We start from the raw sequence: 25,246 nt of genomic DNA on the forward strand, positions 1-25,246 counted from the left end.
TATAAATAACAAGTGCAACTAGCAGATGTAGTTCAGCAGTTCTGCAGGTACCAGTGTGCTGAGAATCACTGAGTTAAAAAGCATAAAAAAAAGAAAGGATACATCTGAACAGTTTAGGACCTCCACTAGGACTGACAAAATCACCATTACTGTTCAAGCTGGATGAAAAGAAGAACTTTTATTTGGGTAATCAAATTGTCAATGTTTTTCTCTATCAATTTCACTGAAATATTCCCAGTAAAACGACAGCTCTGCAAAGCTAGTTGAATGGCAAAAATATATTGTTACCGCTTGAAATAGTTTTATAGTTGACTGCTTTAAAAACATATTGAGTAGCCTTACAACGGCTCATAAAGGTAGGGGTATCTGCTGCACAGACCACAAAGCAATACTTTGAGATTTTAAACACAACCAGAGGAACAAGAACTTGCAGCCAATACTGAAGACCATCCACTCTCAGCAGAATACCAAGTGCCTGGACAGGATGGAGACCCTGAACTGGGTGGTTTTGCACATTCTTGCAGTAAAATTACAATCACTTGAAACAAAATATGATATGAAGACACAGAAAAACCAGACATCTATATAAAACTATATGTAAATACTTTCCACTGTACAGCGCTTCAAAACAACAGAGTGATATCCCAGTCACCTTTCTCTGCCTCACACACACTCCCAATCCAGCAAGGTGCTGCACATTTTTAGTCTACTGATGAAAACAATGTAGCCCAGTTTATAACTCATAAAAATATTCCTACTCTAGCTTGCACATTAATATTTCTCTACAGGAGGGTGACATAATTAAGGGATCTTTTTTCCACTAGTGAAAGTCAATGGGGAAAGAGAAACAGGACAGACACCCTCGGCAAGAAAGAGCCCTGCAACTCTAAACAGAGAATAAGCCGGGGTTTGTTTCTCTTACTGTTTCCAGTTGAAAGACGGACTAGATGACAACTACTAAGTTTTCCATACTTTAGGCATCCTTTGGGCTGACAAAGTTTTCTCGATCATAGGGTTGCCTCATGATGCTACACTTTGCCACTCGTGCACTTCTTGTGGTGGCACAGATGAAGGAGTGAAAAAGAAACCTCAAAGGTGATTTTTTTTTTTTACGTCCTAAGACTACTCTATATAATGGATCACCCAAAAACTATGGGGCTGGTGTTCAAGCAACTTTTCACCAAAAACATCCCACTGCTCCAGAACAGCTAAGAGTCTGCTCCAACAGCCTCATTTTCTTTTCATCTAATTTAAAACTAATTTACCTGTGCAGGTGCAAAAACATATTTGTTTGTGCCTGTGTGCTGCAGTGAATTAAAATGTCTCTGCAGGCAAAACACGGTAAATTGTACTGAGAGTGCTGGCAAAGCAAGAGACTTTTTTAATAGGTAAGAACAGTAAAAATTTCAATGTGAGTTAAAGATTTTACATGGAATACTGATCGAACAAACATTCGTGCACATCACTTAGCAAGATGTATAGTAATTAACCAATGGCATTTTCCTTCCCTCAGAATAACTTGCCTCTTGATAGTTAATAATTCTAGCAGGTTTTCAATATTTGTGAGAATCAAAGCAGCATTGCAATTCATACTGGGTTATCAAAAGCATGGAAAACTTTGTGAATTAAACATGCAAAGGTAGTGTTATGTAGCAGAGGCATTCACGCAAAAAAGCATAAACACATTAGTACATTCAGCTGGATAACTGCAAACAGATAGATTGCTCTACAAAATTGCCATGAAAACACGATCACAAAGGCATTTTGAAACATTTTGCAAACACAAAAACTCCATCAGCCAAGCGCTGCTCTTCCTCCAGCAGGTGTCACTGCTCGAAACAGCAATAACAGCGGCCGAGTGCTTCAGGGTTAAGGAGAGACAACCACAAAAACATAATCTATGCACACATCACTAAGAATACAAGAAAAACAGAGCATAGGAAGGGGTGAAATGGCTTCTTTTTGTACCTTTCAACCCTGAGCGGATGATAGTAGGAGACAAGTCATCATAATTGTTCATTAAACTGATGTCTCCTGACGTGAAGCTGACAGTAAGCAGTGGCTTGGTGTTCTGCACCGGGACTGGATACACAGCTGGTCCATCTGCAAAAGAAGGCTCTGGAGTGAGTAAAAGGTAAAACAACCAAAAGTAACTACACTTAGGCTGAAACACACAGTGCTTCAGCCTACCATCATCAGGAGTGGTTGGTTCTTAGTCTCAAACTCCACCTGCTTACTTCTGCAACATCTAAGGGCAAAAGCAAAGCAGGTTTAGCTACTTAAGCTTGTCTGTTTCTGTGACACTCCACTGTTTTTACTTTGTGAATTTTTACTGCAGCATATCCAAGTGATTTATTGCATATACTATTATGTTATATACTGGTGTTTTTCAATCTTTCTCCATTGCCAACTCCCTAAAGTGTCAAAAAATTGAAAACCAGTGCCTCGGAAGGCTTCCTTGAAACCCAAGTTGAAAACCAGTGTGATGAACAATATAATCACAAATAATTAAAAATTATTTGTTCGACATACTTTCTTCTTGGGCAAGCGCTGGGGACTCCTCCTTAAATCACATAGAGACATCATAAGAACTTCTAAGAGAACAATCCGACCTTTCACAAATTACTCCATTCTAAACGTTAAGAGCTAGGCAGCAGCATGAAGTTACCTTCCATTCTGTGTAACAGGATCCAATGCACCTAAAGGTCTGAGTGAGCCCAAATGGAACATGTGGCTTAAAAACCATTTCTGCAAAGTCTCTGCTCCTCTGGGCTTGTTTTTCAGCATTCACTGAAACTCCTTTGTTTAAATACTTCATGACCAATTTCACCATCTGTAGCATTTGCTGTTTAACTCTTTCTGTTTACAGTTTCTGAGAGGAGATGCCACTGGTCCCTGATTAAGTGCCTCTCAAGGCTCAGCCAATATCTTTTCAGTAAAAATGGCAGAGCCAGTTTAGAGTAGTATTGCTTCTGACTTGTAAAAAAGCTGATCAGAAAGCATTTTGGAGAAAGATGTCTAGTAATTACCATCTCTGTGTGTATATAATTTAAAAAGAAAAACCCAACAAACTTCTAGTCCTTCCTACACATCTGTGTGAGTCAAAGGCTCATCACCTTTGAGAGATTTATGCTGCATCTGCTCTCAAGAAAACACATCATGTTTGGGTAATCATTAAAATAAGCTTGTAGGCTTGTAACAAGTTCACCCACCCCCTGACTGACTCAGAAAAAGCTAACACATTCAGATCATTTAAGTTCTCATCTGTGTATTCTGCAGCTTCACCATCCTCCAACTGGAACCTCAGTATTTAAAAACAAAAACAGCAAAAAACCAATTCAATGTTGTTGTCTGTCTTGTTTTAGAAGCTTGCTATGTTGAAGTTTGTTTCTTTTCTTCTAAGATATCTCACCCAGTACCAAAAGTGAGGAACGAAAGCCAAAATGAAACTCAGTTCTAAAATATGCTAACATTTTACCAGATGATCAGACTATTTCTTTCATTATTTATTCATTGATTATAAACTAATCAACCACATCAATAGAAGTATTAGTAATACTTAAATAAGAAGAATGGGACTGACTGTGCATGGACACTTAGGCCTCATACGTTTTTGCTACTGATGATTTTTACAGTTTAAAACCAAAGCATTTCACCAAATGAGTTGTATTGAGACTTCAGGAGAGGGAAGGATTTCTTCCTGACCCTCAAACTGGCAATCTGCTCTGAAGCACGTGAATTAGTAACTCCAGACAGCTTTAGTCACCCTGCTTCTACCCCACATAATTGCAGGTAATATCTTCATTTTCGAGCCTTCTATAGTACTTATTGAACTCGTTATGTCAGGACTACCAGAGATGGGACCAAAATAATGAGCCTTACAGAAATTCTACAAAACAGAGATAAAATTACATATATAGTACTTTACACTATGTCTAGTACTGGTGTCTTTTCATGTGAACCTATATAGTAACACATTAACTTCTGTGACTGCACTCTGACTACCTGCATACATATGAACCATTGCAATACCTCATACCTACTTATCAGTGAAACCTGACATGTCCCTATCTAGTGTTTTTCACTCACCCTCACTGAAAACTTTGAGCTTTGTGCTGTTATCTCATTTGTGCAAAGGCAGAGCAGCACAGATGAGGTACGACCTGCAGCAAGGTTGGTGGCAGAGCTGGGAACAAACCCACTCTCCCATACCAGCTCTCTGCTCTACCAGAGCTTGAAACTGTGCCCGTCCTGCTGTTTTTGAACAGCATGAGAACTCCCTGTATTTAAGATGTCTTCGTGAGCACTTGCAAAGCTGAAACAGAAGGACATGCACATAACACTACCTTGTGGTGGGGAATAGTCATCAGAGTCCGTGTCGCTCTCGCTGCTGTCCTCCACCAGGAAGCTAGGGTAGTTCCAGGACATGTTGAGGATGCCATCTGACTCATGAAGGAGCACATGGGCCAGCATTCGGCCGTGACAGTCCATGACAATAACCTGTCCATCAGCAGTGCCAAACAGTACCTGGAAATAACAGAACAGGCTCTAGTCTTGCCAAATGTAAGCCATTGGACCCTCCTTCAAATGCATCTTGTAGTTAACTAGCTATGCTGGAAATTAATTGAAAGCAAAGCAGTCAGGGATGTGAAATGGTGCCAGAATAGGACATTGCAACAAAAGATCTTTGTAAAGAATGAAGTTAAAGCAGCAGAGTCTAGAGCTAAGATCATAAAAATCTGTGAGCAAGTAATGTCTTGTGGTGGGTGCATTTTGTTCACTTTAATATGAGACATTACATTTTATTTGAACTTGGACATTACTACAACTAAAGCGAGCAGGTAGAAGGGCTACCACAGATTCTGCAGTATTCTTGGATTATATAGAAACATCTAAAATTGGTGGCAGAAACCGAGGTATGCATCAGTCATAACAGTATCAAAAGAAAAGGCACTGCTGACAAAAGTGAGGTCTTTGCAGAGATTTCAAACAGCTTGTAAGAAATAGAAAACTGAATAGAGAAAGACAGGTTATTCAGTTGACAAGCTGAGAGCAGGTGGCAAAACAGAGGCAAAAGCAGTATGATCAGTCCAAGAGGAAGGCAATGTGCTACACATTCAGGAAGACGAAGAAGAGCTTCCACCGACCATTTCAAAAACAAAATGGATAACCCGAGTTTTTTTCTTGCCCCTAAACAACTCCATAGCCATTGTGCACAGACTGAGGTCAGTCTGACTGGAACCTGCAATTTCTTTTTTTATAAGCATTTTCTGTTTTAAGGCTTCAAGCAAGTTAAGATCCTGCATATTTGATGAATTTTAGTAAACCATCAGGAAATAAGGATGAATAAATCTTAAAACTATAAATGCATTAGCCAAGGCCATTGCTGCTATCGTGTAACTCCGTAAGAGGCGAATATATTTTAAAGCAAGTTTAAAGGTACTCATCAATTTGAAATCTGGCCAGCATTAAAAATGCAGCTAAAAGGAAGGCCAATCTTATACTTGCTCTTCAGTATGCCACCTACTTCCAATACTTGTAAATTTAAGTTACTAACAATTATATGCTCAGATCAAAAATTCACCTAGTCTTGTATCTTACCTTTAAGAGTGGTCAAGTGTTTGGTGAAGAGTAAAAGAACAGGATGCACTGAGCAGGCATCTCCCCTACACACACATGTAGCTTTCAGCAAAAAATATTCCCTCTTCTTTGATAATTGATAATTTCAGTTGGTAACCTTTAGTTCTTAATACTAAAAGAAATACAGAATAATTGTCCCTATTTACATTCTCAACATCAGTCACAATTTTATAGACCTCTATTATCTAATCTGCTAGTCATCTCTTTTCCAAGCTGAAGAATCATAGCCTACTTAGGATCTCCCGGTACAGTTGTTGTTCAAAGACTGCAATCACCCTTTCTGTCCTCTGCTGTCAGAGGTCTTCTTTTCCATCTTCCTTCTGAGGTGTAGTGTCAGACTTGCAGCATTCAAAGTGTGTATTGTATCAGACTTATACAACAGCACTCTCCTAGGAAGCAATTGTCATGGTTGCACTTTTGGATGTTTCAGAAAGCAAGCGTGGCTTAAGTCTTAGTCAATAAAAAACAGGTACTAAAATTTCTTCAATGATCAATATAATGATCAATGAAGGTTGTAAACTAGAATGGCAATTTAACAAAAGAACTCCAGTGAAGTCATTGAAATCTTAAGAAAAACAATGGAGTTGTTTCACATTATCAAAAGTATTGAAAAATCAGTATCTGGATGCCTTAACTATAATCATTACATGTTATGAATATTTTTGTGTTAAATAGTTGCTGGGTTAAAACAGCAGCTAAAGTTTGCTACAAGCCTCAGATTACTATTCTTAGATATAAAAGCAAGAACTCCAGCTTTGTTCATCTCACACCACTTTCTCTCATGATTCTTTATTCTTCTTTCACTTGTATCATCTCATCTCCTTTCACACTGTTCATTATTTCAACTGTTTTCACGTGTATAATCAGTGCACAGCCACTTTCACTATTTACTTTCAAAACACAGCCACTCTCCTTCAGATCTCTACAAAATAAACTTCTACAAAGTCAAAATCCTACTAGCTTTTCACACCACTTTCATTCTACTCTATAGATTAGTTTGTTACCAGTTTCCTAGAAGTTTTATAACTTCAAATACCTAGACAGAGGAGGTGAAACTCTCTATTGTTTCTGACAATAGTAGCAATTTTAGTGCTTCCTAAAATCCGGTAGAATCATTTTATAATTGGGTACGAATGCTTGCACTCATCACCCAGAGTTCAGTCCCATCTCAATCTAAAGCTAATTCTTTTGAGTAGCTATGCCCCCAAATAATTCAAAATTATGAAGTCCTCAGTAATTTCCAATTCAGATCAGAACAGCGGCATGTCAGCATCTTAATCCTTCACTGGAACCTCAGAGCTCTTTAGCAACCCAGAAATGTCAGAGGGCACTCTTCATCTCTTTAGCCAGGTTGTAGGTTGCAAGAAGCAGCTAAGTTTTGGGGTTGTAGCAATACAACCTTTAAAATGAAAGCATTTATCAGGCTGATAGCCCTGCTGGCTGAACTCCTGCTGAAGCTGTAAAAATGTCTAATGGTGTTATCATCCATAACATTACTCAAGTTATAAATGCCACACTTAAGCTACTCATGTCAGATGAATAAAACTCTCTTGACCTTCAGACAAAAGGTTGAGCCACAGGGTATGCCTGAAGGATCTAAAAGAGAAATTTAAAAAGTTGCATTTTAGCTGCCTAAATTAATATTTTTTTGGTTATTTGCAGATTTAGGAGGTCAGAGGGAATACTGGAAAAAGGTAAGGAACAAGTAATAGTGTTTCGTTACAAAAGCTAAATGATAATAATAGTAATTAAAAAAACCAAACCCAAGTACTTATTTTGAAGTGGTTCTTTGGCCCCTTGTTCTGTTCTTAACTCATTTCCCTTTCCTTCATACTGTTCATTATTTCAAATGATTTTACATGCATTACCACTTGTAGAATATGCATAATCTGATAACCAAATACCTAAAATCACCCAATACATTCAAAGTGTGAGTCAGTACCACAACAAAAATACACTATGTCTTTACAAAACATATCAAATGTAAAAAAGCCCATGCTACAGTGAAGCTGTAGCTGATTAAAGGTCACACAAATGCAGGGCTCCTGTAATGCCTACATGTTCCATGCTTTGAAGGAAAAACTGTGGTAAACAGCATTAGGACAGTTTTCTAAGTCTACCAAGAGCTGAAAGTTTGGTTCAGTTCTGAAACACACATCTCCCGGTTCTCCATGAAATCCAAGCTTGGGGTGATTCCTATCTATTATAACAAATCTGAATCACCCTTCTCTTAAGTCTGCTGACCTCTTAAGTCTCTGGGATAAGTTTCATAATCTAGTTTTAGTAAATGAAAAGAGTTTTCATCTAAAGATTTTTAAGCTATCATCCATGAAACTTATCATTCAAGACTGCAATCCCCTTAAATGCCCCAAGATATCAAAAACTCTTCAATAAACAGTCTGAAATATACCAATTTCTGAAAGACATATGGTAAGCAAAAGATGGGGTATTCTGCTCTGAAGTATTCATCTCATGAGGGGATGACAATTAGAATAGCCAAGAAGCTACAAAATTAATTTCAAGAGGAACAACTTGAATCTGTTTGGTGACTTTGCTACATATGGATCTGTTGTGCTGAACTGTCACTGTTCCTGTAAGATCTGTCATGATGCTATAATGCATCTGGACCAGACAGAGTACTAGCAGAAAATGGTTTGACAGCACAGAGATCAACAAAGCTACAATGGATTGGCCAAAGACCTAGTGTTCAGCACAGGAGGCTCACCACCTCTTAAGAGAAGTATAATTTTCCAACAGTGATGTTCTTTTTGCATTTTGTTGCTATTTAATTTGGTTTAATGTGAGTAAATTGAACTCATCAACAGTAAGAATACTCAAGCTTTATGTTAATTTGAATATACCAGCATTAGAAAAGGGGGAGATCCTGCCATCTCACCATATCTGATTATATGCAGTACCTGAGGAAATTAAGTTGTTACGATTCTAGACTTAAGCCTATGAAACCGTCCTGACTTAAATCTGCAGAGAACCTAGCCATGGTCCATTCCTGCATCTTTGCCTGTCCTCATTGTCAAAGAAGCTTTCCAGAACTGCAGTCACTTTGACTCTTATAATAAGCAAGGATAATCCAATCCCAGTAATAATGTATTAAATTACTTGATGTATATATGCGGGATAAAAGAAAAAATTGTTTCCAGTCTCAGGTTTTGGTTGTTCAAACTGAACAGACAATACTGTTACAAAAAGATATTGATAAAACAAGATGCCTCTCTTCATGACATTTAGTACTAACAGTAAAGGTTTCTAATGTTGCTAGTTAAACAAAATTCCCAGGAAATCTGATCAATACATTTTCAGAACTCGGGTTGTCATTCTGCATCAGGGAAACAACCGAGCCTTTGACTGAAGCTGAAGTATTAGAAGCTGGATTTGCTATTGCTAGTGGAAGAAATACAAAGCCTCTCGAGGCTACTTTAGGGTAGCACTTCTAAAGTGAGGGGTTCCAGTATCATGATGCTAGAATGTGGTAAAAAGAACATGTATCTGCTTTACTTCTGTTGGCCTAGGATTTTTAAAAGATCCCCTCTGCCTTTTTACAATGAACATAAATCTGACAACTCACAAAAGCAAAACAACTTGCAGATTTCACTAATTAAAACAGAATTTAGTAAACTCCATCCTAGTACAATTTCATTGTTTAAAACCCCAAATTTCCCCATAAAGACAGAACTTGCCTTGTAGGACTATGCAAGGTAAATGAACAGATTGCCTTTAAATTCCTGGATACAATGAAATGTTCTGAAAACTAATGTCATCTGTCATGAAACTTCAAGTGCTCTAATCTTCCCTCAGCTATGGCTAAGTTGTCAATAACTCCATTGAGCAACTTCTCAAGTTATGGATCTTCCTTCTCCCATAAGACAGTTGGCAGCTGGAAGGACAAAGTGACCATACAAAGTTTTTCCAGAAAGCAAATGATCACATTAGAAAAGCAAAGACTTAGATATGTCCTAGAAGATGTTTACTGGGACACTCCAGCACACTGAGCTTTACTGGACATGAAATAATCATTCTACAGCCCTACAGTATTACAAAAAACTGTATTTAACCTGTAAATGTTGGTATCCCACAATAGTAAACATTTTAAATAGCAGTATTTTAAAATTAAGAAACAATTTAAAACAGGGTATGACATAAAGGCAAACCCACTGTCTCCATTTTTAAAGTGGAAATTGACTCCTCAGTCTTCCCCTTTATGGATTGATTCCTGGCCAGTTCTTCTCCCTGCCCTGCTAATCCATCCAAACATAGTAAGTACAGTATGTATTGTTATAATTTGCTGGGGTTTCTATACCTGTCAAATCCTTCATGCACAGGATGAAGGAGACTATGAGACTAAGCCAAAGCACAGTATTTCTGTCAGGAAATCCTAAGGAGTGGGCTACTTGCATTGGAATGTGTTGACTTTTCAGAACTAAAGACATAATTTCTGCTATTTTTTTTGTAGACATTACTTTTACTGACACATGCAAAGACGTCTGTGAGACTAGTGAATCATGATCTCCCTCTGGAAGAAACATCCTACTTAGGTCTTTTCAGACAAGTTTACAGTTGTTTCGTTATTCCATGTTCAGTTTTTGCTTTAACCAGTTGTGAGGTGCAGATGTAAACCTTATTTATACATCTCTTGAATGTTCCTAAACCCTTTTCTAAATGTATTGCAGCAAAATAGCGTTGCCTTTCAAGACTTAGGACACAGACAAGATGATTTCTGCTAGCAGCTATATTGTTCTTATTCAAGATCTTTCATAATATTTGGATGTACCAGTCAGATAGAGGGACTTGCTGCATTTCAAACTACCCTGTTCTAGGATTCTCTTTTAATTTCCTCAGCCTCAGTTACGAGTCTCTGTAACAGTGAAGTAGTAGCTCAAGGCAGAAACCTCATCAGCATCTTGTGACCAAGTAAATCACAAATGACCTCACAAAACCTCTAGATTTTTGGGTTTTAACATTCTCCAGGGTTAACTTCTAAAGTTTGAAGAATTCCTCTTGCACCTACCCAATTTGCAAACCTTGCACTTTCAGCATTTTGTTTTACTCTCTGCCTCTGTGTGTGCCTGTTTGGCATACACATCTGCTGAAACCTTGGTACCATCAAACCAGGTAGTACGAATGCTGCCATTAACAACTTGCTCTGCACAGCTCTGCATTTGCAGCTGCCTTCTTCAGTGTTCTGCTTCACTGACACTCCCTTTTTCAAAATTTAGACCTGTCTTAATGGTTTTTTTTTCCATCAGCCTCCTCCCTTACTTCCCCCCATAGGAGAAGTAGGCATTGTACCTCAGAAACTACATTCTGCAAAAATGCTAATAAAGCCAACTGCATTTGCACTGTCAGAAGATGCTGAGCAGTTCAAGAAAGCTGAATTAGTTCTGTTTGCCCTGATTTAGTCATCTGGACAAACATTAGTATTTATGATAGGAAAAGCCTTCAGAGTTGTCACCATAATGGCATCATACTAATAGAGATAAATCTATTTTGCTGATTCAAAATTAACTGAACTATAAAGTGATTAATATACAAAATGATTTATCAGCCTTCTATTTATGCAGGTAGGCCTAGTAACACAGGAAATACTAGGAAAATTATTGCCTTTAATTATTTTCATTCATTAGCCTAATGAAAGAATGCTGGTCTTGCAAAGGCTTAGTTACTGCATTTTGCATTTATAGTATTAGCATTTTCCATTCCTTGGGCTCTTCTTGTTTACTGCTTCTCCATCACAAAGCAAGAGACAGTGCAGCAGTTGCTTCTTAGAATACATTACAAAGTGAAAGTTTGTTTTGCCTCAGTGTGATATTTTTGGCTTTCCTTTTTTTTACCTCAAAATGCAGAGAGAAAGAAAGAAGCAGAGTGAGGGAGACAGCTGGTCTCCTGCTGCATGCTTTTGATTTCCATTAAAAATTCAGTCACTGGAAAGCGGTTTCTTGAACTGACACAAAAAGAGACATCACCACAATTCACACACAAGCTCAGAGGGAAAGCGCTAGGTTTTCTTTGACTTTATGTCCAAAAAAAACTGAGAAGAGTTTTTGTTTCCTCAGACATGGGGAATTACCAGCTCCACACATGGATGGTACACCCAGGATCATTCAGCTAACTGCATATATACACATAGCAGAGAAATTCTCATTTGAGGCCATTAATGCTTTCAAAAGCAGCACTGGTTTAGTTACCTACTTTCAGGTTTGTTCATTCTCTCTTTTACAGAGTCCATAGGGTGTAGATAACTATTACAAAACCCTATTACAAAATGAGAAAACAAAGTAAATCCACTGGAGATCTTGGTGACAAATCCATTTAAAAAATAAGAAATATTAAAACCTGGAGATTCAAACTGCACTGGCTTTATTTCTCTCTAAAATAGTATAACATAGCTGAATGACTGTAAATGAGATACAGCCTTGAATGCCAGTTCAGGAGTCAAAAATGTAAGTATTCTTAAAACCAGGATCTCAAGCCATACAACTACTGTGGACGTGTGGGGATAGAAGCAATTGTCCAGGCAGAGATAATGTTATTTGAAAGCATTCTGGCAAATCACAGAATGACTGATTATTTTATCTGGACCAATTCTGACCTGTGTATTCTAGGAAAACACATTTCTATATTCTTTATTGACTCTTGAAATATTTTTCAAGGAAGCATCCTATTGCAATTACATTTTTAATCGAAAAGAGTTGTCCTCTACTGTATTAACAACATGCCTTAGTTTACTTAAGATGTGGACAAGAGTTGTACTTTTTTCAAAGGTGTGTCATGTTTCAAATCACATTTGAAGTAGCATGCAAAATGAACAAAAAGCCAACAGCTGAACACCTTCTAAAGAACATCTTCTGTGGCAATTTACTCAGACAGGACTCTGAGCCTGGACCACTGAGCTCCCACAGCAGAAGTAGTCTGGAATGCTCTTTAAGCAGCACCGTTTTCTGATTTCTAACTAAACTCTGAAAGGAGAGTGCACACATGTCTATGAAAACACACATTTTTCATATATATCCAATTATATATAGCAACAAAAACAACATTTGGTGGGAAAATGCAATTAGTTTTACCAACAACTACTCAATCAGGCAAAGAAGTCAACTGATAATCTTGGCAGTTTCCCGCATTATTTCCAAGCCAGGTTTTAGTTATTTCCTGAAAGATATGTTGACTGCTGAAGCCAAAATCTCCTTCAGAGCTTTAGAAGTCTGAGAGCTTCTGCTGGGGTTTTGTGGTTTTTTGCCCTAATTGAAAACGGTATTACTTAGAAAAAAGGATGGCACTCTTGACCAGTGAAAATGCAATACAAAGCAGTTCAGAAGCAATGTCCTTGCTGTTTTGAATTTCATCATATAAAATCAAGAAGCCTGTGGAAGTTAGTCCCCTAACTTCTGCACTCTCTTTCTAGATCTTAGGTGCTGGCAGAGAGCGGTAACTCGGCATGGTCAGGAAATACATTGAATGGCTGAGGTCAAGTGTAACTGAGTCAACACGGAATCAGGCTGAGTAATAAACTGTTACTGACTGAGGCTCTGAAGAAGAATGACTATTTTTCTCAAACCAAGGAAAGCAGGGAAGGATTAATCTCTTTTCTGTTGATGCAGTCACCAACAATCCCTCAATGTCTGAACACTGACAAGAAACTGGCTCCTGGACAAAGCAGAGAGCTCAAGTTGAATCCATGCAGGATGAAACATTGATAGGAAAGGTTTTGGAGAATAAAGAGATGCTGCTCCCACTTCCCACTGGCATACTATCTTTTTTTGTCAAATCGATGGAAAGACTACATGATATCACCTTCCAAAAATAACACCTTTCATCTCCCATTTACTATGAAACTTGGCCTTTCTCTCCCAGACAAAACCTAGTGCAAAAATCTGTAAATATCTTCCTCCAGATTCAGTCACTCTAATCCTCCTCTCCTGCACCAAGGTTTCAGACTATTTGCAGGCTTGAAGACATCTGACCCAAGTTCAAGACCCCATTTGGCTCCTGGTCTTCTTATTAACTTCTAAAAAATTGATGGATAAGTGATGATAAAGTTCACATCAACCATGTTGCCAGCTACATTTCTTTTGAACCGAAAAGAGCACAAAGCTCTGGATGAACCAAAGGGATCCTGGGGCCGAAGCATTCTCCGCCAAGTGGCTTTGGCAATGGAATAATGGACTGTTTCTGAAAAATGCTGTAAAACCTTGACAGTTTGGAGAGTTTTTCCTCTGTAAGAATTCCACTTTCACTCACATGCCCTCTTCTGACCAGTTCAAAATCTGAACACAGCAATTTTCCTACCTTACATACGACTTCTCCTTAGAAGGAGAGCACCTTCCCACAGAAGGTTTCATTTTTTCCCTGCAGTGCCTAAAAAGCAGCATAGTTGTATGCTGCTCCCCTGCAGAGGTCTGCTGCAAAACCTCATTCTTACTATTTGCCCCACAGCTGAGCATAGCACAGAGCTTTTGAAAAAGACAAGTTCAAGTAAGCACTCCCTGTCCTAAAGAACTGAAGACTTCAGGCTATATAAGCAAAATCTTTCTGTACAAGTGCCAGCAAGGTGAGAGGAGAGGCAAACTTTCTTCCTGACGCTTCCCACACATCGACTGGTTGTGTTTCTATTTGCGCTCATCTTTACTTTGCTGACTCAAACACTGATGCTTCAAAAATGTAAAACAGCACTGGGTAGAAAAAAGCTAAGTGGACACATTAACTGAATAGCACGACAAGTCTTCAGCTCTCCCTCCATCTCTAGTTTGTCACTGCCATTGACATCCTTGTGTTGATGCCATGTCACTGCCATCGACGTGCAGAGCTTAACAAACTCCAGATTCCAGTCAACTAAAATAGCAATACTGTGACCTGAGTGTCATAGGGAAATATTTCCAAGGTACACTGTTAAGGGTGATCTGTACAGCCTAGTACACTGTGCATCCAAAGGGATGTAGAAATCCATTCAGCCAATCGCTTTTTGCAGAAACAAACATCAAATACCCTGTCTACAATGATGAGCAAAACATTAAAACAGTTGTATTACTCCTTTCAGGCAGAGTCATTAGGGGGAAAATTTCCTTGCAAGACTCATCTGAAACAGTGTTGACATGAAACACTGCAGGAGCTACTGAGAAAACATGAGCCATGATGCCATCAGCCCATAAACATCCCCCATGTTACAGCCCTCATGACTAGAACAAACAGCACCATCTTGTTAGCTCTCTCAGTGCCTTGCCTCCACAGGCTGGATGAAGAGCATCAAGGGAAAGATTAGGCAAGGCACAGATGAAGTGAGTGGGAAGAAGAAAGCACACTGAAGCATCACCTTATTGCTCTGTTCCTTCAATTACCCGCTCAATAAATGTGCAGTACAGGCTAGGGTTTCTGGCAGGAAAAATCTTGCCTGGAATAAACTCGCAGAGAGATGCCACAGCTCCTGAAACTGTAGATGAGCTCTGGAGGCTCCAAAGAGAACATCCTTGTTGTCTACCCTCACCAAAACTCAAGGTAAACCCTATAAAGTCCTCATCTGAGTACTGAAATTTGCAGTGTAGCTGCTCATTGCAGTGAGAAAAGGAGAGTGCAACTAAAAAAAGGTACAGTGCACCAAGCTATCTAACTCTTCTCCTCCCTTCTTTTTGGAAGCCGTATTCTCAGCAGAATGATGCATGCAAACCTACTCTGAGACAGAAACGCAAAGGAAAGACAATGCTAATACAACTATGCACTGATAGCAGAAAAAAGCAGGGAAGAAAAGAGAAATCCATAATTTAGGAAATAGCTGCATAATGTAGCTTGAAAACAACATAATAAAAAGAGATAGGAGAAAGAAAGGCAAAATAGCACTTAAAATTCACATTACTTTTTCACACAAAATCTGTCGCTATTATGTACCATCATAAAAATCAAGTCCCCAAGCAAAGAGCAAAACCAAAGTGTTACTGAATTCCAGCATGTATAAATACATAAAACAAGAATACAAAGTCTCCCCAAAAACATTTAAACCTTTTAAGTATAGATAAAACCCCCACATATTTTGTCTATGAGAGGCTGCAGTAGTATAGTAAACATTCATAGGCCCCTTAGCACAAGCAAGCAGAAATCATTAATTTTAATAGCAAGTTTGCCACAAAGGTTTGAAATGCTTCTAAAATCAGCCCAAAATATTAAAGACAGTTAAGCTGTGGTAGGTTTTGTTTATCTGTTTGTTTTATTTACCAAACAGATTTATCTTGAAAGACAACTGAACTTGCCTTCCCCTGCATTTTCCTCTTTTTACACTTTAATGCTGCTGCTCAATTATGCAGCATGCAAAGCGAAAATCTTTATACGTGATTTAACCATTGTCTGCAGTCCTTGTGGCTTGAATAAACTGCCTACTTAATTAATGACACTTCTTCAATGCTATAAAAAGCCTCTAGCCATTTTCCCCAGTAATCTGAGTAATTCATCCATCAATGAAAATAAGACTTTCAGTTCTTTGTCAAAGTCTGTATCTTATGGTGCAATTCTGAGCGGCCCTAGTCATTGTAAACATGTACGTGTGATCATTTGATAGTCTCTACATCCAGAACTGATGGGAGAAAAGATATATCTTTGTATGTTAAAACACAAAAATATAGTTATTCACCAGCATTTTAAAGGCTCAATTATGTGAACCAGTAAAAATCCTTAATAGGGACAAGAAATATTCTAATAAAGACCAAAATAATTGCTTACACTTTCAAATTGTACAGGTTGTAACCTTTTTCATTTTGTCCTTCCTTCTCTTCATTCATAATAATTAAGGTAAACAGCTAGCTTCCCTGTACTGCCCCAGCTGCCTGTTTGTAGCTCCCTTTCATCATTCTGTTAACTCACTAAAAGGTGTCTTCAAGATTTTTTTCCACACAGCTAGATGTCTGAGAATAATTAAACTTGATCAGTGTGACTACCACAATAGCAAGGACTGCCTGAATAAGATGTGTGCTACAGCACCTGAATAAAATCAAAGAAGTAGGGTGCACAAACTCCTCATTCCAAAGTAAACGTAGGTGAGAAGATGACAGCAGGGCCCAAACAGATACAATATTTTCAAACACTTACAAAGTCCTTAGTTGTAAGCTGTGTTCTGGAAGCTAGGTAAGGCTGCTACCCCTCCTCCCAGCTTAGGAGCTGTTCAGAACATTTCCCTGAAAAGGTAGTAGCAAATGCAAGTTCACAGATGAAAATGGGAGGTCCAAAAGCAGACTCTACTAAAGTGGACTTAGGTAAATTCCTGCCAGGGACTAAAGTCATACCAAAATCAAGAAGCCTGAGAGACAAGCTCATGAAACACCCAGTGCCACCAGTAACCATTTGACAGCGCTTCTTGTTAATCAGTTCCTACCTCCTATGAGAACTGTGGCTACCACATGGCAGCCTCTTGGCACAGCACAGCACTGATACTATTTAGGGACACGTAGGGCACCACTAGCTGTACTAGCACACAGATCCCACCCAGCTACACTGCTGGACCCAGAAATAACAAGCATCCCCTTCTTCATGTGAAGCTCCGTTCTGACTCCTGGGCTCCACCCTGAAGCACTGCAGGCAAGGGGAAGGAGGTGAAGCTTGCCCCTGCCTCCTGCTTGTCACTGAAAAAAGATGCTGAAGCGTCTGTTGTTGCCATGGGAATAGAGATGGCAAGCACTGGGAGCAGGAGTACCAGCATAGAAACTGCCTTCCTGCACAGCTACTGCAAGCTACAAGAGTTTTTTAAAAAAACAACGTACAGAGCTCCCACACCCTGTGTTTTGAGACAAAGCTGTTCATCTACTACTGGTCTCATTGTTTGCTTCCAGTGCATTGTAAGACCCTTCAGTGCACAAGGTATCTCTTCCTAATGCAGTGCTGCTTTTCTGTTTCACCAAGAGCATAATTTTGTCTCACTAGAAACAGGAGCGGTTGAATCTTGAGGCCTGTACTTACACATTCTTAGCACTAATGCATGTTGCATTGCAATGAGGTCACATACAACAGTGTTTCCAGCAGGATGCAAATCAAATTAGCTAACTGCTTGTATACCTGTTTTCAAAGAAAACAGGAGGAAAAGCTGACAAAGTTCACACATACCTGTAGTCTGTCACATCCTAGCCACAGCAAATACTGGCCAGTCCCCGAATTTCCACAAGTTAAAGCTTACAGCTGGAAAAGGGGAGGGGGGAGAAATAGAAATAGGCACTTACAGCTGTTGGAAAAGTCTAATAATTTATACTAGCAGAGATGCAAGGAATAAATATGGATTACTAGCACCTCTTGGGATAACCATGAATTAAAATATATTAATTTTCATCACAGTCTTCCTTTATTGGAGAGTGATTTCCTTCTGGTTCCCTTCTCACACACAGAAACAGCAACAGAAACAACCCCAGGAAGTCCAAGAAGTTACACTACATTGCTATAAGCAAAATGATAATTAGACCCCTCTACAGTTCTTAGTTCTCTGACACTGTGTCTTTCTCCATCATGAAGAGAGATAATTTTTTTAATGGGTAAAATCTGTGAGGAGAGGGACAATGTGTCCCAAAGGCAGTAGAAGTTGATAGATTAAAAAATGTCACTAGGAGCTGAGCAAACACAAAGGAAGGGAGATGAAGCACTGGAAAGATGTTTCATATAACTTGTGGGCTTAGGAAAAATCCTCAATTACTTACTGACATTGCTTCTATAATTATAAATAAACCCTTTGACTAGACAAAAGTCAAGTTTTTCTCACTTAGAAGTCATTCAATCTGCTTGGTATGTACACTCCCTCTTCGCAAAACAAGTGTGGTATGACACCACAGGACTGTCTCAACACAGGGTAGAGCATTTTCTGATATTTCAAATTTACTTTTCATTTCAAATATACTTTCTGTCCTTACATGATCCTAGGTGAGCCTTCTCACCAGAAAAATATTCCACATGACTCCTACAGTCTCTTGTAGCCCTTAAAAACAGTGAAAAGAAGGTCTCACTCCTAAGTAATTCTATCCATCCAAGTTTAATCCAAGCATGGCACTCTGCTTGAGATACAGATGACCCAGGCTTGTAAAGTCTTCCTTTTGCATAGCCCCAAGAGGCCAGTAGGGTTCTGCCTTGTCCAGGTGTCTGCTCTAGTTATAATGTACAGGAGAAAATGCCTAAATAAGCAGGACTACAGACATACAATGAAGTGAGAAAATTAACTTCTAGTCCTCTACAAGAAACATGCAGAATCACAATCAAAAGGCCTATGTATTGAATTAGTTGAAGAAGGCCATAGCTCAAAGTCCAGACTCAAGATCTGGATGTGAACCACAGCAGAAATCTGCCAATGACCTTAATGAGAAGTTCATCTGAGACATATGATGCTGAGAAAAAGCACTGCAGTCATCTATATGACTCACAGTAAGTTTGTCCCCAAAAGACAAGGAGAAATCCTGAAAAACCAGTCACAAGAATGATACCACTCTCTTCCTAAAAGAAAACGCAGAACAGTTTCATCTAGTATTAATAAAATCAGCCAATAACTTAATCAGGGCAGAGTACCTAACAAATAAGTTAAAAGATACAATTATATCAATTTCAGCAGAACTGTACTTCATCCTGGCCACCTCTATTGCTCTCATTCTATCTCCGTGCTTTCAAAAGACTTGAGAAAGCATTAACTATGGAGTTTCATCTATGGGTGACATTAGCCACTACCTCACAGGTGCTTTTCTTCAAGCCTGTGTCAACACCAAGGACACAAACCCAGAGGCCACACGCACTCTGACAAACAAGACGATGGTTGGCAATACTGCAGAATACAACCATTTCTTGCCTCCAACAGAAAGATGGTGGTAGGAAATTATCCTCCTCTTGTAGAGCTGCCACAGAGCTGTAGTGAGGAGCGACAGAGGTGACAGTCTGCTGGTGCTGAATAGACAGATAGGAGAAAAGATGGAGGAGATAGCAGAAAAGAGGAGGATGCGTGCAGAAGGGAGTGAAGGAGAAAGTTAAGAGAACTGAAGGGTGAGGTGAACAGACATACTATATTAAGCAATTTTTTATCAGGACAATGGAAAATTGATACTGAACAATACAATCCCCTTGGAAATTTAACTTTCAAAGATAATTGTGTTAAACTCATGGGACCATGGAGTGTAATGTTTTCCAAGAACACATTCATTAGCAACCCTCACGGCACCAGAGCGGTGACAAAAAGAACAATAGGAAAATATAAATTTAAATGTTGACATTTATCTTTCACTCCCTCTACTGACGAATAGACTACATTAAGCAATAGGGAAGATGCTGGAGCTATTCTAGACCAGAGTGATATTTTGTTCTCATTTGCACAGATACAAATCAGGAGAGAAATTAGGTAAAGAAATAAGCTAGTAAGGGTATTCATTTCCATATGCACTTATTTGTGTGTAATACATGCAATGTCCTTCCCTCTAGTTTGCTATTTTTAGTTTGAACTGAGCATAGTCTCTTGCCTAGTACCTCTGTGATTCATATCTCTTTGTGCCTCCAGAGACAAATATTTCTAAATATATTTTAGAAGATCACTTCTTTCCACCAGCTCTGGAGAACAGCAAAAAGATCCATCATCACTTAACATGAAAACCCCTGCAAACCACATAGTTAGGAGAACTGTGCAGAGCAATATCAAGCTTGTGGCTGGTTTGGGTCTCTATTTTCAGTGAGTTTGTCAGCAGTAGAGTCTATAAGTCAAGCAAGTGATTTTCACATAGCTGGAATTAGCCATTATGTTCGAAAGCATTTATCTGGATGCTAAACAAGTGTTTGTTTCCTGGAATAACCACTTATGGAGCATCCAGATTAGAAAGTACAAACATATTGGTTAAATTGAATTAAAGGCAGTCAGCCACTCCAAATTAAACACTCAAATGAAGATACTTCCAAATACAGCAGCAATAACTGAGCATCACACAAATGGGGTAGCCTCACACTCAAAACACAGGACTGAGAGCTATTAGATCTACTTCTGCTGCTTGTCTCTTCCTCTTGATCTCAAGTAAATTATTCATTGTCAAGATTTACATTTCCCCAGATTCAAAAAGAGGCAGTTAGACACACTGGCTTTAAAAAGCAATGTTGCAATAATTAATTCATTATTCTTTGCAGAGCCCTCTAAAATTATTAGATGCTGCTGCAGAAATGCATATTATTAGTGCTGTTATATTCCACTAGAAATTCCCAAAATAACTCTATCTTGGATGAATTTATAGTATTCTAAATTTAGTGGTACCTTGAGTCTTGAACCAGCATCTTTTCATGGAGGTGTAAAAGGAAGGGAGGAAAACAATCCAGCTGTGATCATAATAGAGTTACTCTTTGCACTATTCTATGCCCATCATTTCTTTCAGCACTGTATTATACACACATACACAGCCATAATGACAGCATGTGGAGGGGAAGACCAATCCAGTAAGCTCAGTAGTAAATGGCAAGGTGCCATTGTAAATTCTGCAGATGAAACCAGTGGCCTAGCTCAAGCCACGCTATAAATGGTGATGTGTCCAATATCACGCAATTCTTTACAAAATAGTAAAGACGATTTTTTTAAACTGGCTTTTTCAACGCTTAGCAAGATTTGAACTCAATGGTTGGAAAAATGGCCTTCTTTTAAATTATGTTGTTTGCATAATGTTGAGACATCTCTTCGACACTCAGTTAATTGGGTCCATTTGCTTATATGAAGGCAAAACATAACTATATCTGCAGCTGGAACTGCTTTTGCTGCAAGTGCAGACTGGACAGATCTACACAAAAATGACCAGTCAGATGTTTAATAGTCCAGGCTGTACCTCTGCTCAAATGCATTTTCAAGACACCTGTACCAACAAATTAAAGGTACAATTACAGATTCCTGTCTCAAACAACTGAATAAGATTGTGTGTGAATCAGAGTGAAAAGTGATGATAGGTAACTTGGTACATTTTCATATTTGCCTAATGAGAACAACAGGATGAATTAAATTTTCTTTATTGGGGGGAGTAGCAATTTCGAGGGAAACTGATCTTACCAAGTGACCATTTTACTTAACAACGTTTTAAAAGGTGTAGTCTATAACATATCAATGCAACCCAATTGACACCTCTAAATGCCCCATTCATTACCTGTTGGTCATCTGGAGTCCATATTCCACAGGTGATCTGACTCTCCAAGTTTATTTCTGAAGACCAGTGTCTTTGTCCACTGACTGAACCGACCAGCACAAATCCATCTCTATAGGAGATAAGTGCTTGAGTCCCATCATGGCTCCATGTAAAGTCGCTTACCTTGACATATCAAAGACAAGAAAACAGATATATGGGCCATGTAGGAATATTTTGTTGTTTTAATAAAAGGCAACACTGCACAGAACGAGACAGGGCACCTATTAACCCAGTTGTAGCACTGTCATGCCTATTAGAGAAAGCAACTGGGCTTTTGTGAAAATTCTTGCATGTTCTCTTCAACAAAGAAATGTTTCATTTTCTCCTGTGCTTTTTGAAAGGTATAAAGCATCATTGATTGTCCTCTTCATTTTGCCTCTCAGGATGTGATCACTCTCAACTGCAGAGAAAACATGCATACCAACCTGTGCCCCACGATCATTCACAAGCTCCACAGACCATCTGCCTTCGTATTGTATCCAAACAAATATTCCTCCATCTGCATCACAGGTTGCTAATTTCTGGAATGGTTCATTCCATCTCACCAGCACAACCTTAAAAGATTGCAAACAAATACAGCATTACCAAAACTGTATGTTGTGCTAACAGCTATTTAACAAGAACTGGTTAAACAATACTGCCAAATAAACATCATCGCATTTACATCCTAAAGATGTACAAAATAGCAATTTTCAGCACAGCATTAGGCGTCTCTCAAGAACAGCTGGAATTGTTTTTTCATGGTTGTCAGGAAACGCACAATCTCTCATCGTCAGACCTTTTTGGAAGGCACTGCACGCTTCCAATAAAATCATACTGTACACTGGAACGCAGCACTCCATTACAGAAGCAGCAAACAGGAGGCTCTGCACAGACCATCCAACAGTCCTTCAAATTATTCCCTCCACTGTAATCTCAAAGACTGTCAGACTCTATGTCAAATCATCACTTCTTGGTGACTTCAAATGAAGTTGCATGCACTGGTATCAGAGAGTAAATTTAAATACTCCTATTGAATACTCATATTCAAAAAAAACCCCAAAAGTCCCATATTATTAAAAACTAGAAATTTCATAGGAAAGTTGCTTCGGTACTGCATGAAGAAGGAATACAAAACAGCTTTAGGCTCTTCTCTCCACATTAGAGCTATCTGGGCTTTTCTGAAGAATCTAATGAAGTCTAAACCTACCAAATTGCTCTCTCATTTTTAATGAATATCAATTTAACAAATACACTATCTCTTGAGACTTCATTATAAAACAGAAAAAAACATGTCATCCCAGTGCTCGAAGCAAAATTAGCAGTAAAACCATTTACCTTCTGTTAGTGACTTTTTCTTAAAAACTTTTTTCCCAAAATTGGTTGTATTTAAAAAATATGTTGATATATATGCGATGCTTACATTCATACACAAGTAAATTCCCCCCAGCTGAGACACAGTGTATGCAAATGAAGTAAACATATATTAACTACTCAATCAGTAGTGTCATTTTAACTACTTACTAAGCATCCAGCTCTAATGACACTTTTTCATAAAACTATATAGATAATTAATCATCTAAAAGAGACGGACAAGTTTTCCTGAAATATATTTTGCTGTTTACAGAGAGGGACTGATCTTCCTAAAGATTCCAGCCCTAAGATGAGCTCTAAGTAGAGAGACTCTTTATGCTTCACAACAAAATTAGCAGTCGCTTTCAGAATTAGGATATAAATACACATATATACCTAAAACCTAAAATTGACAGCTGAGGGATGATCTTACACTTATTTAGTGAGTGCTACACTTATTCAGAGGGTCAGAACTTCAGAACATGTCTATCAGGGAAGCTCACCAGCCCAAAGCATCGACCCTTGAATGGTTAAATAACCACAAGAAAAGCATTTCTTTGTTCATATGCAAAGATTATGAGGAGAAGTAAGTATGACAAACTACCTCACTGTTGTTATGCAGCTTAGAAGAATCCCATTTGAGATTTTGCAGAAAAACACTTGCTTCTACTTGACTATAACCTTGCAGCTGCACTCCAAGTCACCAGTACCATTTCCAGTCAGGCAGATTATACCATGCCCCTAGATGGACTATATCACACACAGCTTTTAAAAATATTCTTTTATTGGAAGGGCAGTAAATAAAATATTGCATCATAGCAACGCAAGCAGATGTACTTTGTTGGAGGTTTTGCTCTGTCCCTTCCATCTAAATAAGAATAGCACAGATTCGTCAAAATTTTATTTTCTTTTTGGTATAAGTCCTATGCAAAGAGCCATAAAATTTCATCCACCCTGAGGCAAAATGCAACAGTGACATAACTGTACTTGCCAGCTATGCCTAACAGTATTATGAAAGAACTGAAGAAAAACCCAAGGATAACACTGAAAAATTTTCTTTAAAGGCTGGGAGCTGCCAAGGCTAATGATGACTATTAATGAGCAGAAGGTACTTACCATTGCTAAAAAACCAGACCTTTAAATGCTTAGGCACTGCTCACATTGGATATTTCATAGATCATACAGAATGAATTGCAAGACAAAATTTAGGAACAAAAAGAAAACTAATTGTTCAACTAATATGGATTTTTTAGCTAACACCATTGAAATTTTTAGCTAACACCTTAAAATCGCCAGACAGAACAGGGTAAAGATTTGAGAAGAGCATACAATTTTACAGATTAGACATACCAGTTGACCAGTAATATGAATTATGGGCAAAGTGACAACAGTTACTTTGTTGCAGTTTGTTTCTTTTCTATTTTAAATAGGAATTTTGTTAAAACTTGAAAATTTTTATTCAAATTCTGTACAACCTGTCTTTTGTTTAGACTTGATAAAACATTCAAGGTACGTCTGAATGTAAACAAGATTAGCTATAGCCTCCCTCTATTGCAATTAGATACAAATTAGTAACTTCCAAAATAAACTTACTGTTTTATATTCAGAAATGTGAGAAAATGATTTTATATGCCTTCTGATAACAGTCTCATAAGGAAGCAAATTTGTAATTTGAAAATTCAAGTCCTTCAAACACAGAGTGAATGCTACCATTCTATGAGGTCATTTTAAAGATGCTGCCATAATTTACATTTAACATCTGACTACAGGTGCTGAGTCCACAACTGCTTTGAGTATTTCCAGTTTCATTTTAGACACTTAGCATACTGAAGAAGAGATAAAGAAAGGAAGGATTGCCTTTTGGCTTTTACGTTGGCTAAAATGTAAAGCATATGAAAACATGTCCCATTGATAGCACACTTAAATAAAGCATAAGCTGGAATTACCCCTCTGCAAAGAGGAATTTTATTGCTAATCCATAAATGCAAAGATATCATTACTTTCACTAACAGCTTCAACTCACAGAGGACCAATTTTTACTTCTGCCTTTATGGTCTCTGCTTCCCACTTAACATCTTCACACAGGTACTGAAGGACTGAACAGTTATATCTTGTATTCAAAGGAG

At 38.4% G+C, this 25,246-nt stretch overlaps 1 protein-coding gene across 3 annotated transcripts in view; it reads right to left on the reverse strand.

The window, feature by feature from the left end:
• The window catches only part of TULP4 (TUB like protein 4), a 165,412-nt gene that overhangs the window by 37,117 nt on the left and 103,049 nt on the right, over positions 1–25,246 (reverse strand). For all 3 annotated transcript variants that reach the window (XM_039387408.1, XM_039387409.1, XM_039387407.1), the window contains 4 exons: positions 22,214–22,342; positions 21,750–21,911; positions 4,347–4,527; positions 1,969–2,103 (listed from right to left, as the gene is read on the reverse strand). In XM_039387408.1, coding sequence (XP_039243342.1) covers positions 1,969–2,103; positions 4,347–4,527; positions 21,750–21,911; positions 22,214–22,342 — 607 coding nt within the window. The remainder of the gene's footprint in view (positions 1–1,968; positions 2,104–4,346; positions 4,528–21,749; positions 21,912–22,213; positions 22,343–25,246) is intronic.

Source organism: Pipra filicauda, unplaced genomic scaffold, assembly GCF_003945595.2.
Source record: "Pipra filicauda isolate LSUMZ 115617 unplaced genomic scaffold, ASM394559v2 scaffold55_size4083901_pilon, whole genome shotgun sequence".
NCBI classification, from domain to species: Eukaryota; Metazoa; Chordata; class Aves; order Passeriformes; family Pipridae; genus Pipra; species Pipra filicauda.